Source organism: Bicyclus anynana, chromosome Z (assembly GCF_947172395.1).
Source record: "Bicyclus anynana chromosome Z, ilBicAnyn1.1, whole genome shotgun sequence".
In the NCBI taxonomy this organism is placed as follows: Eukaryota; Metazoa; Arthropoda; class Insecta; order Lepidoptera; family Nymphalidae; genus Bicyclus; species Bicyclus anynana.
Genome location: NC_069110.1, coordinates 5,302,685 through 5,314,811, shown reverse-complemented (window position 1 = coordinate 5,314,811; position 12,127 = coordinate 5,302,685). Strand labels below are relative to the sequence as shown.

General features: G+C 37.2%; 1 protein-coding gene across 4 annotated transcripts in view; it reads right to left on the bottom strand.

Annotated features, from left to right (window-relative positions):
* Positions 1 to 12,127, bottom strand: part of LOC112042907 (kalirin) — a 172,062-nt gene that overhangs the window by 30,235 nt on the left and 129,700 nt on the right. For 3 of the 4 annotated variants that reach the window (XM_024078110.2, XM_052890745.1, XM_052890746.1), the window contains exons 34-35: positions 3,855 to 3,920; positions 3,587 to 3,670 (exon numbers count right to left, since the gene is read on the bottom strand). In XM_024078110.2, the coding sequence (XP_023933878.2) occupies positions 3,587 to 3,670; positions 3,855 to 3,920 (150 nt within the window). The remainder of the gene's footprint in view (positions 1 to 3,586; positions 3,671 to 3,854; positions 3,921 to 12,127) is intronic. The other variant, XM_052890747.1, reaches the window with a different exon arrangement.

Here is a 12,127-nt window from a genome sequence, read left to right as displayed (position 1 = left end):
TAAAGAAATCGTTAATATTGTAATAATATGTTCAAAAGAACTTGTTAATATTACCAAGGCTCTTTTCTCACTGAATTCCTAGAAATACTTCTTTATTGCTTTCATTTTTAATATTACTTCCGCTCCTCCACTTTGTAATTTACATAAGTTATAATTTACAAAGCGACTACTAGGAAACGTTGTCAGACGCATTTTCATGTTATTTATTCTCGAAATAATTAACTAAAAAAAAATCTAATTTATCGTATATTCAAGCTGAAAAGAAAACACTAAACTACAAAAGCATCTTATAGACATGCATAAAATACCATAAGGAGCATAAGACACAAAACCCAAACGCATAGTCACGTCAACATAATACACACACACGCACTCACTTAGACACAAACACACACATAAAAACACGAACTACCAACAAAGCAGAAGTAAAAGCAAGCTGGATTGCTAAATTACTGCTATTGAAAGATATTTCTTTATAAGTACAACTAACGAATGTAACTACATGCTTACGCTTCTCTTAGTCAAAGATTCGAATTAGAAACTACTTTTACTCGTATGTACCTATTGGATAAAAATTGTTTAAATAAAATTTAGTATATTAAAGACATATATATTATGAGCAGGTAGGTGCCTAAAAAACTTCAAACCAAAAGCCAAACAAACATCGTAATATGTCTATATGGATGTTTGTTACTCTTTAACGTCGCAACTACAGAACCGATTTGGCTGAAATTTGGAATGAAAATAGATTTTACTTACTCTGAAAATAGACATTACTCTGACAACATCAACACATAGGCTACCCCGGAAAATCCATGGTTCGCGAGAGATATGTGAAAAACTAATTTCACGCGGACGAAGTCGCGGGCGTCCGCTAGTTAATAATAGTGAATATAATGGTAAACAAATAATAGTTATGCCTGAAATGTTTAAAGCAAGCAACTCGCGATATACATATTTCGTTTATAATTCCAATTTTCTACTATCTGTTAAGAGTTTCCATTATCCATTATTCGGCCATCTTCAAACACAATATTACATTTACTAGTAGTGGTCAATAGTAAAATATGTGTATTTTACTTTTTGAATCAACAAGCTCCTCTTCTAAGAGAAAAGTCCCTACTCGTTAGGCAGGCAATGTCTATGTAGTTGCCATGTGAAAGTCAAAGAGTCGGAGCCAATAAAATGAAAATTTTTCCTACGGACGTCTTTTCTCTATGACTCCGGAAACATGAAGAAGCAATTATCCTTAAGACCCTGCAATGTTGAAAAATGGGTAATATTTCATAAAGGAGCGAGAAAACGCTGGTGGAAATCCAATATTGTTTCGCTTCACCACTATTATGTGAATTAAAATGTTCACGTTATTGTTTTGCTTTGTTCGCTCGAGGTAAGAGTATCAGCGTTTCAAAACACGGACGGGGTTTGCGTTGCATCAAATAAAGCAATAAACTATTCCAATTACGTTAATCTTCTTAAGCAAAGGCGTACCGCCAAACGGTTTAGCGTTTCGGTACGATTCCGCTTCGAAACCGTCAGAGGTGTGGGTAAAATAAACTTGTACAATCTTCCAAGTTATAGCTTGGCAACTTCGTTTGTTACACTCCCGATGTTTCGCGCGGGCCGGGGGGCGTGTAGCGATGAATGAAAAACCTACGACTGATGCACTTCACTTCCCCGCACGTACGATTACACACCCGCGCAGTCTTTCCCCCTGTCGCCCGCATGTCATTGGAGTGTTATCAACGAACATGCCAGACCATAGCCCGCTTTCATCTTAGACTGCATCGTCACTACATCAGGTGATATCGCAGTCAAGAGACATGATAGCCTAGTGGATATGACTTCTATCTTCGGTTCGGAGGGCGTAGGTTCGAATCCGGTGCGGGGTATGCACCTCCAATTATTCAGTTATGTGCAATTTAAGAAATTAAATATCACGTTTCAATGAAGGATATACATCGTAGGGTAATCTGCAAACCTGAGAATTTTCTTAATTCTCTACGCGTGTGACTTTTGCCAATCCGCATTTGACCAGCGTGATGGACCAAGGCGTAACCCCTCTCATTTATGAGAGGAGACTCGTGATCAACAGTGAGCCCAATATGGGTTGTTAATGATGATATCACAGCTACCTTGGAATTTATTAAAAAAAAAATAAAGCAAATGTTCCGAAAGCAAGCTGCGGCAATACTATTCTAGATACCAGCTCCTAGAAACTACTGAAGCGTCACTGGCGCGCATGATTAAGCACACCGTTAATAATCTCTGGTGATCGACCCAATTGCTACCCGTGCAGGTAAACCGCACCAAATCGGAGCGATAAATTGCATCTTGACATCACGTAGCTTGATAAGACAATATTGTCTAGCACCAATATATAGCTTTGTGGTTTGTCAACGTATGACGTACCTTGTACTAACACTAGCCACTAACGATCAATTATTCTCACGTTTCTGTAGCACCGACGACTATAATTGATTGTGTGTTGGTCACTGCGAATATGACTTGTATAGTATGCCGCGTGGGTACTGCCGTTTGCGTTTCAGAAACGTGAGAATGACTAATAGATCGTCAATGGCAACCTTATGACATTTTATATAATTCCTTTAATAAAATACTATTTATGTTTAAAGTAAAAGAAGAAAGTTCCAAAGTGGATTTCAGAAAATGTACAGGTAAGAATGTACCTAATTAATTATTTACTAAATGTTATTTTTCAATATTTAATGACCAAGTCAATGAAAAATCTAAAAGTTACTTTAACTTATGAGAATTTTGTTTCATTTATCATTGTGACAAAATAAGTCTCCACAGGGATCAACTTTACTAACAAATTAGGCAAAGTTTTTATTATTACGGATTGAACACTAAAATAAACATTTATCGCTTCTCGAGTTTGCAACTCTACATCTACAACGTACGTAATCTGAACTATATGTATATGCACACCGTCGGCGCACGGCATAGTTTTCAATTATTGGAAGTTTGTTTGGCTTTAGATATAGTGGTAAGGTGTGCAGACAAGCGTATGATAGTTAACAGTTTTTTTTTTCTTTAGATGTTAGTTAGCCCTTGATTACAATCTCACCTGATGGTAAGTAATGATTCAATCTAAGAAAGAAGCGGGCTAACTTGTTAGGAGGAGGATGAAAATCCACACACACGTTGGTTTCTACACGACATCGTACCGGAACGCTAAATCGCTTCGCGGTACATTTTGCCGGTAGGGTGGCAACAAGCCAGACCTGAACCAATTAAGGAAACCTCAATCAGCCCAGCCGGGGTTCGAACCGAGGAACCCTTCAGTTTGTTCACACACATGCGCTTGGTTTGTTATATTTCTAATACATTCAAAGCAAAACAGACTTCCTGGAATAGATTGACTACATCTGTCCAGACGTTTACGTTTAATTTCCTATTTTACTCGGTACAAAACTGATCCGTATACACTATACATTACACAATGAAAAGGTAAATCACACGCGCACATAATATACTGCTACTTTCAAAGCAAACGAGTTGTGACAGACGGCAAGCTCTCAACGAAATCCATGCACACTACATGCTTTTACATGAATCGAACCATTTTTTCCTTGACTATTTGTTCTATTTCGGCGATATCGGCGGGACCGCCGTTAGTTTCCAGCGCATCCAATGCCAACGAGTTCTGAAAATGTTACCAACATGTCACCCAAAGTGTTGGAAAGCCCTACGAATTATGCACCCCTTGAAGGTTAGTCACAAGAGTACAATTTGTTATTTGAAAGTAACTGATTTGCATGAAGTGAAAATTGAAAACAAGAGGAGATGTAAAGACAGTGAGAATGACAGTGAGGAAAGTGCTGACTCACCCGAGCAACTGGTGCGGCCGCCGTTGCAGTTGGGATCGGCGCCTGCTGCAGCACCGCTTGCGGATCCTGCGAATTAATTCCCTTGATAATAATCTTTACATTTACAAAAAAAAAAAAATTACGGCCTCCGTGGCGCGATGAATATACAAGACGGAGGTCTTGGTTTCGATCTCCAGCAGGGCCGATTGTGGTTTTCTTAATTGCTCCAGGTCTGGCTGGTGGGAGGCTTCGGCCGTCGTTAGTTACCACCCTACTCGCAAAAACGTACCGCCAAGCGATTAAGCGTTCCGGTACGATGTCGTGTAGAAACCGAAAGGGGTGTGGATTTCACCCTCCTCCTAACAAGTAAGCCCGCTCCATCTTATATTGCATCAGGTAAGATTGTAGCTAACTTGTAAAGAATAAAAAAAAATTGCGTAATTTTCAAGATACGTGAACTATCTCGTAGGTTCAGTAGTTAGCCTATGTGGCTTCAGATCGAGATCCTGGGTCCGACTCGTGTTACGTAACAAGTACATTACTTAAAAAATACTTTTTATATTTGATGTCATCTTATACGGAGTCGTCAACAAACATCGGGAGAAATTGCTAGCGTTAAGTTACGTTATGTTTAAGCCTCAATAGCTCAACTGTAAAGGCGTCGATCTCATCACTGAGAGGTGGTGGTTCGATCCCCGCCCATCAAACTATTGTCATACCCACTCTTAACACAGTCTATCCCGACAAATTGAAGGGGAACGGGAATATTTGTGATATTTAAATATATCGCAAATATTCTTTAATAATAAGAAATTAGAAACGTTGTGTATTCTATTATCTCGTTATATTATATTTTATTATATAGCATACTAGCTGACCTCCCGCTGTATTCGTTCCTTTGGGAATACGAACATAAACTAATTTTCAAAATCGGCTAAGTTGATCCAGAGATTACACTCTACGACTTCACAAACCCCTTTAAAATATTAGTATAGATTCATTATCATAATAATAGCTCTTATGTTGAGTGTTAACACGCTGGTGTTAGATTATGGGAAACACAATAGAAAAATACCGTTCACAACACAACACACTTTTAAAGTGTCCGTGACAGTTATATGAATGTAGTGGTCATTTGGAGGGCGCTAGTCCGATGGCAATTTCCTGGGTACTGACACGTAAAATGGACGCACAGTACATTGAATTGTACTGTATACAGTCCCGTGACAATTGTAAGGGCGTGTCCAAACATAGCGCTGCAATCGTGAGAGGCACGTCGCGCGCGTTTTATAGCCGCCGCGATGTATTGCCGCGAACACATTTCAGCAGGCTAATCTTTCATATATGCTAGTTGACGTTGAGATTCTATGTAACAAATGTCATCCGGTGCTTACTGATGGATAGCATACAGTACGAAGATGACAGATTTGATGTTAATTTTAATAGATTGTAAAGACCAAAATTGTGAATGCCAGCTGGGATGTCTACACCAGTCGCGCGGCATAGGTGTATCTTGCGATTGTAGCGTCTTGCTGCCGCGCTGTTTGGAGACGCCTTTAGTGTCTCAATAGCACCAAACGATCTGTGTTGACACTCCGGGTAACAAGCCACCTATATATGAATGCAATAAACGTAGCATTCCAATACATATATGCAGCCACAGTGAGCTGAAACATCTACTCGTATATAAATATTATAAAGAGGTAAAGTTTGTTGTATTGTAGGGGGTAATTTCTGGATCTACTAAACCAATTTTGATAATTCTTTTACAACTTAGAAAGTCACGTTATTTGTAAGTGTCGTGAGCTATATTTTATTCCTGTGCTCCCGAAAGAGCGGTAACTACGTAATATTTTGACCGTAGTCGGGTTACACATTTTCAAACACTATTTATTCGACAAATCAATTTCACCCTTTCTTTGAAGGGGTTGGTGAATTTACAAAAAAAAATGATGCACGGTTTTTTTTAGTCACAAATAGTCTGCATACTAATTTTTAGCTTTCTTTTTAAATTACAACGTGTTCAACTACTAACTATGAATGAATACATTACGATTTTTTTTTAATAATATTTGCCATGTATTTTATAATATGACCAATATTCCCATTCTCCTCCAACTAGTCGGGAAAGACTGTGCTAGGAATGGGTACGACAATAGACCAACGGGCGGGGATCGAACCACCACCCCTCGGTGATGAGTCCGACCGCTCTTACCGTTGAGCTATTGAGGCTTTATCGAGAGGAATCGTGCCGTCTTCTTAGTGTGAGAATATCATATAGCTTTTTGTTGGGACTTCCAAATACAAAGGTGTAGCAGCTGTCTACGAGACTTTTCATGTCATCAATTTATCTTATGGGGATCGGTCAACACATTAGGGCCCTAACATGCATCGGCCCACTGCAGTCACATTATATTATATTATATTTATTTTTTTATTTTTTTTATTTATTGTATTGCGAACTGTTAGGTAATCTCGGTTACTCTGATTTCTATTGCGGATCTCCTCACCTGTGATTCAATCCCAAATCTTAGAACGTCAGCGATCATCGGGTCAAATTTTGTCACGCGGCGCCAGGAAATCAAAGCAATTTATGTGTTAGAAACCACATCAATTTGTTTTAAATTGTGCAAGCTTACATAAAGAAGTCGATATATTTAGTTACGTAACCAGATAAATGGAACATTTGTGACGGGAGTTTGGCGACTTTCGTTGGACTGTAAGATTTTTCAACGGTTCTATTTCGTAACGTATCCATTTTAATAGAATCATAATGTGTTGACATTGTCATAAATTCATTATGAACAAATGGTACAACATTGATGTAGAGTTGGTCTCGCGCCGCCACATACAATAATCAGTTAAGATTTTGACGATATGATTTTTGTTAAACATTACGTATTAAATTACCAATGTACTATACTATTTTTGTAAATAATGTTTTATTAGTTTAAAAAAAAAGTTGCTTTTTTCTTCAAAATGTATTATAATATCTGTCTACTTGACAAAATTTAGTAATGCAGTCAAAATTTGGTATTAAGAAAAAACCATGTAGAGCCAACTCCACATGTCTTGTCAAACGCTCTAATCATCCTTCTGGTAATATTATTTTCACTTCTACGTATCACATGACCATATACATCTAACATTTACTCCTCATTGAGTCAATTCCTCTTATTGAATCAAACACAAGTATAAAACATTCCACGGAAATAATATTAAGTAAATGTAGATGAAAGTGTGTACGCGCTATTATTTTGCGTCCAATAATATGGATAAGGAATATTGTAAGTTATTATAATGAATCGATGAATAAATATTATACTGGCTTAACAACTTGGAAAAGCTTCACTTGAATAACTCCCGGGAACTGCGAGAGGAGTGTAGTGTACTGAACTGCTCAGTCATAGAGAAACAAGCCTATTGTTCTGAATTTTATTATTGATCGCCATTTATTGTGTAGCATTTGTAACTTTAATTTATTGTTACAGGCAAAAACATTACAATCAAATAAATGGAAACGGATTAAGTAATTTCAATCATACAAATGTATTTCAGGTATGGGCTTTGTACGCCCTCAAAATACCCCCAGGCCGGCCAACTGTGCCACTCAGTGCATTCATATTAATTAAAAGGTATTATTATTTTGTACTTGATGGAAATGCGACCGAATTTGGGCGAATAACTCTGACTAGTTGATCAACGTCACAAAGGATGAATAGAATTTGTCCGGATTCAGTACGGAGAGCAAAAACATGTCATTAATATGTTTTTCTATTTAAGGAAGAGTCCACACCTAAAATGTAAAGTCTCTGTTTTTTAACCTCCGACGCAAAAAAATGGGAGTAATACATTTGACGTGTCTGTCTGTTAATCAGTCTATCTGTGGCACCGTAACTGCCAAACGGATGAAGCTATTTCAATCTAGTTATTTTTTTGTATTATTCATTTATGTGGTAAGCCGTTTAAAAGTTGTGTGTAGACTAATTCCTCTCATTCTGAGAGGAGACTCGAGCTCAGCAGTGAGCCGAATATGGGTTGATAATGATGATGATGAAACCGTCATATTCTATAGCTGATGGTAGATATTACGTCAGGTATGGACGCTTCCTAAGTATATCGTGTCGTGATCATTACTCGTTTTAATTATGCAATTACATTTAGCTGCGTTTGATGGTTAAATACATTTCCACTATGCGATTTGGGAATTAATCTTCTCAATATTTCGATTATATTAATTGAAACGCATTAACCAAAGCTGTGGTTGTACATTGAATATATTTTCACTATAATTATTCTTTCTTCGGTTTCATCACAAAACGACAAACGACATTTTACATTATAATTTGCAATATGACAATATTAAACATGGCTGCATGTAAAACAAGTTTACTTTGATAGAATAGTTTTCAATTTTTACGTTAACCACTTTTTGTCTCTTTCAATATTAATGTAGATATTCTTATACTGTTTTATGATTTTCTGGCAAATAAGAAAATTGACAAATTGATTAAACGTCGTTCTTTTGAAGTCACAAAGAAAAGACTCGTCTTCAATAGCTTTTGGCTCGACAAACTTAATTGCTTTTCAAGATCCGTCTCAACTGACTGTATCTTAAATTACGATTATATCACTGGTAGACCCGATCAGGCTTCGCTTTGACTTACGTACACTTCTTTCCAACTTACTCTATCTCTACCATAAAGAGCGGTGTCACTGCGTCGTCGAGCTACGTGGCTTCTGGATACTCTGGCGGCTTGGCGACGTTGCCACTATAATGTACACGGTAAACTGCACCTCGCTCACTCAGTCGCCATTCAGCCGCCATTTTGGACGCTCGATCGATTGTTGTATAAAAGGATGAATCCATTGTTTTTTTTTTTTATTTTTATACGAAGTAGATAACAAAGAAGTGCGATTGCTGTCGAGACGTCTTGGCCACTCGATTTGGCGACCTTCGGATGCCAGAAGTAGCCATGCCTGCGCCGCTGGCGACGTCGCCATGGCGTCTTAATGAGGCAGAGCTCTTTACGTATAAATATCTGTGACATGTCAGAACCGAGACGAGGCGGGGAGGGGTGAATGCGTTGTAACGTCGGAGCGGCACCGATCACTTGTTTATGCGTCACAACATTACTTTATTAACAGACTGTCCAACACTGCTACGGCGCCGCTGCGACATAACAACGTTGCGGCGCCGCACCGCTCGTGTGCTCGCTGATACGGTGAAATCTTTGCGATGCGGCGCCGCAACGCAGCGTGTGCTCCCGCTCTAAGTATCCTATGTCCGTCTCCTGGTTTCTAAGCTCCTCACCAGTATTCAGCTAAATTGGTGCATCCCTTCTTGAGATATAAATAGTGTAATTAAAACGACTTTCTGTGTTTCTGATTGCAATGTAGCGTCAGTAATATACTCGTAGTATAATATCGAGAACATTGTAACATGTAATCGAACATTTATATTTGTATATTAAATGCATTTCCGAGTGTTGGTACAGAGAAATTCTTGAATAAGATTTAAGTACAACAAAAATATTGTTGAAAATATTGACTATATATTCAACAATATTTTTGTTTTACAATGCGTATAATATATTTTGGCTGAGTTTGTTAATTTATAATTAATTTTATGTTTAATTAAATCCGACTAAGTCATCGTTAAATAAAAAAAACAGTTGTTTTACTACTAACTAAACTCAACTCACAATCACATCACACATCCCGAATCACAGAGCGTGTCCTCTTTTTTCAAAGTCCATTAAAAACTTTAAGGGACTACCTCGTAGCAAAAGTGTAATTATATTAGCAATGCACTTTAGTCCCAGACTCTATTTCGAGGACGTACCTACAATGGATTGTGAAAATCTCATACAGAACGGACAGGTCTAATGTGCTCTATCTTTGTGCACAGGGAACAATGTTGTAATACTATTATTATACCTGTTTGAGTAGTGCAAAGCCGAAATGGTCCGTAAATAGAGCACTCACAATAACTTTTATAGAATGTGGTGCGAATTGACTAAGGCGAGCGGATAGAGTAGCCTTTCTATTAACTCTAAAATTAACATCCCGCAGAGAACATTTGAAGCGATTTAGTACAGTTTCAGAGACAGGTTAATGACTGTGTCAACCGAAGGAACATCTATGTTGATAACAACTCTCGTAACCCTACTGTGCAGTTGTATAACAGAAAACTTAAAAAGCATATTTAATGTATTTTGAAATGAGAAATTGGTTATTTTGATAATATGATTTGATTTGTCGCTTGGAAATTTCTAATCATTAAATCTTAATATATAAAAGAAAATCGTGTTAGTAGCACTATTTTATAACTCGCTTTAACTTGAGAATGGCTGGACCGATTTGGGTGATAATTGGTGGAGTGGCTTAGAACCAGGAGACGGACGTAGGATACTTAAGAGTAGGGTAGAAGTAGGGTTTCACGCGGACGAAGTCGCGGGCGTCCGTTATTTATAATAACCAGCTTCAATGTAGACGCAATATTTGAAAACCGACAGTATTATTCCCATTTCACACCCATTTCTTGTTTAGTACTGCAGGGTAGGTATATATCGCGGTGTACGATTCGATGGAGTCCGATCAAAAAGAATTTATAATGTCTAAAATGGTACATGTCTGGTTTGATGTTACATGTGCTGGAAAATCTTAACGCATTTAGCTTTTAAATTCCATAGGTAGAGTGCTGTTAAAATACGCTGATAATGAAGATGATTCTACTTAATCGATGTGTATATTTATGTACAATTTTGTACATAAACAGTAATATCAGTCCTTACAGTACTGTACGTATAATCAAATACAAAAAGCCACAAGACGTCTGCGACCTCGCTCCACAATACTTACAAACGATATGTTCTGAATTTCCCAACTCTTTGATGTCACCCCTTGCTTCGTTATATGCTAAGATTGAAATACTTGTACCAACAAAAGTTTTATAGAACTCCCAAAATAACTACATATTTAAAAAGAGACTGTCGTTCGCATTTTGTAATAAAAATTTTCATTGATTACGTTGTTCTGCCATATAAATTTCTTTCATATCAAAAAGAGTATTTTAAAATTTTCGGTGGGGGTAGGTCAATAATAAATCAATAAACATAAGTCGAGACATTTGGGTGGATTGCAACCACAAATACCGGGACATGTGTAATTCGATGTGCTTGACAGCAGTCTACTTGACATTTTAAGTTTCATACACTCGTAGTTACCCGAATTATTATACGGGTGTTTTACATAGGGTTAAATCTATTAATTGGAAATGTCACGTATATTAGTAATTGATGACAGTTGTCAATGTCTTAAATTTTCACCATTGTTTATTTGTGTTGCCCCTGTAACTCTTTTATAAAAAAACATACATACAGCCGAACGTAGAACCTCCTCCTTTTTGGAAGTCGGTTAAAAATAGCCTTGTACACTGTAAATATAAGAATTTAGTAAGACATAAACTATATGTAACAACTATATTGTCACTCTGAACATATTGAACTACTGTACTTGTACCTGGCAAAGGCGTCATGCATTTCTGAAACAACCCCTTTAACGAGAGACTCTAATGACGTTGTCCGGAGGCAAAAGACAAATTTATCTCTATTTTAATTTTAAGTGAGCTGTAGTAAAACCGTTCTGACAACTAAATTAATTAAAGGAAAGAACAACTATTTCTCTCACATGTAGGAACTCATTATAAATATATTCACACATCTTTACATAGCATAAAACAAAGTAGCTATCCGCTTTTTTCCCTTAGATCTTTTAAACTAAGCAACGATATCAAGAAGTAGGTTTATATATGCAGTATAATAAAAATGTTATAGTTCATCAGGGATTTCTTTATGGCAATTTAGATAAAATTACTTTTATTTTATCTTTTCGCAATTGATTAAACGAGTAATTGACTTTCTAATAACTAAGATCTTATCTTGGATATATCAGATTATCCTGCCTGCGCTAGACAGGATAATCTCACATTGAACCTGACCATATTCGGGAGGCAGTATTGTTGGATTAATTACTTTCGATGTAGATATGTGTAGATTGTGTCGCGTGTATTGAAATAGATAACCGATGGACCGAACTATGCGCAACAGAAACAAATTGTTAACACCATCTGGATAGCTGGTTGTCAACAACGACCCAATTTACAACTACGTTTCAACCACGCACATGTATTTACATGGTAATAACTAAACATCCCGGCTTTTGTGGCAGTTAGGAAAATTATAAGTAACTAGCTGACCCTCAAAACTATGTCTTCATTTCTTTCATACATA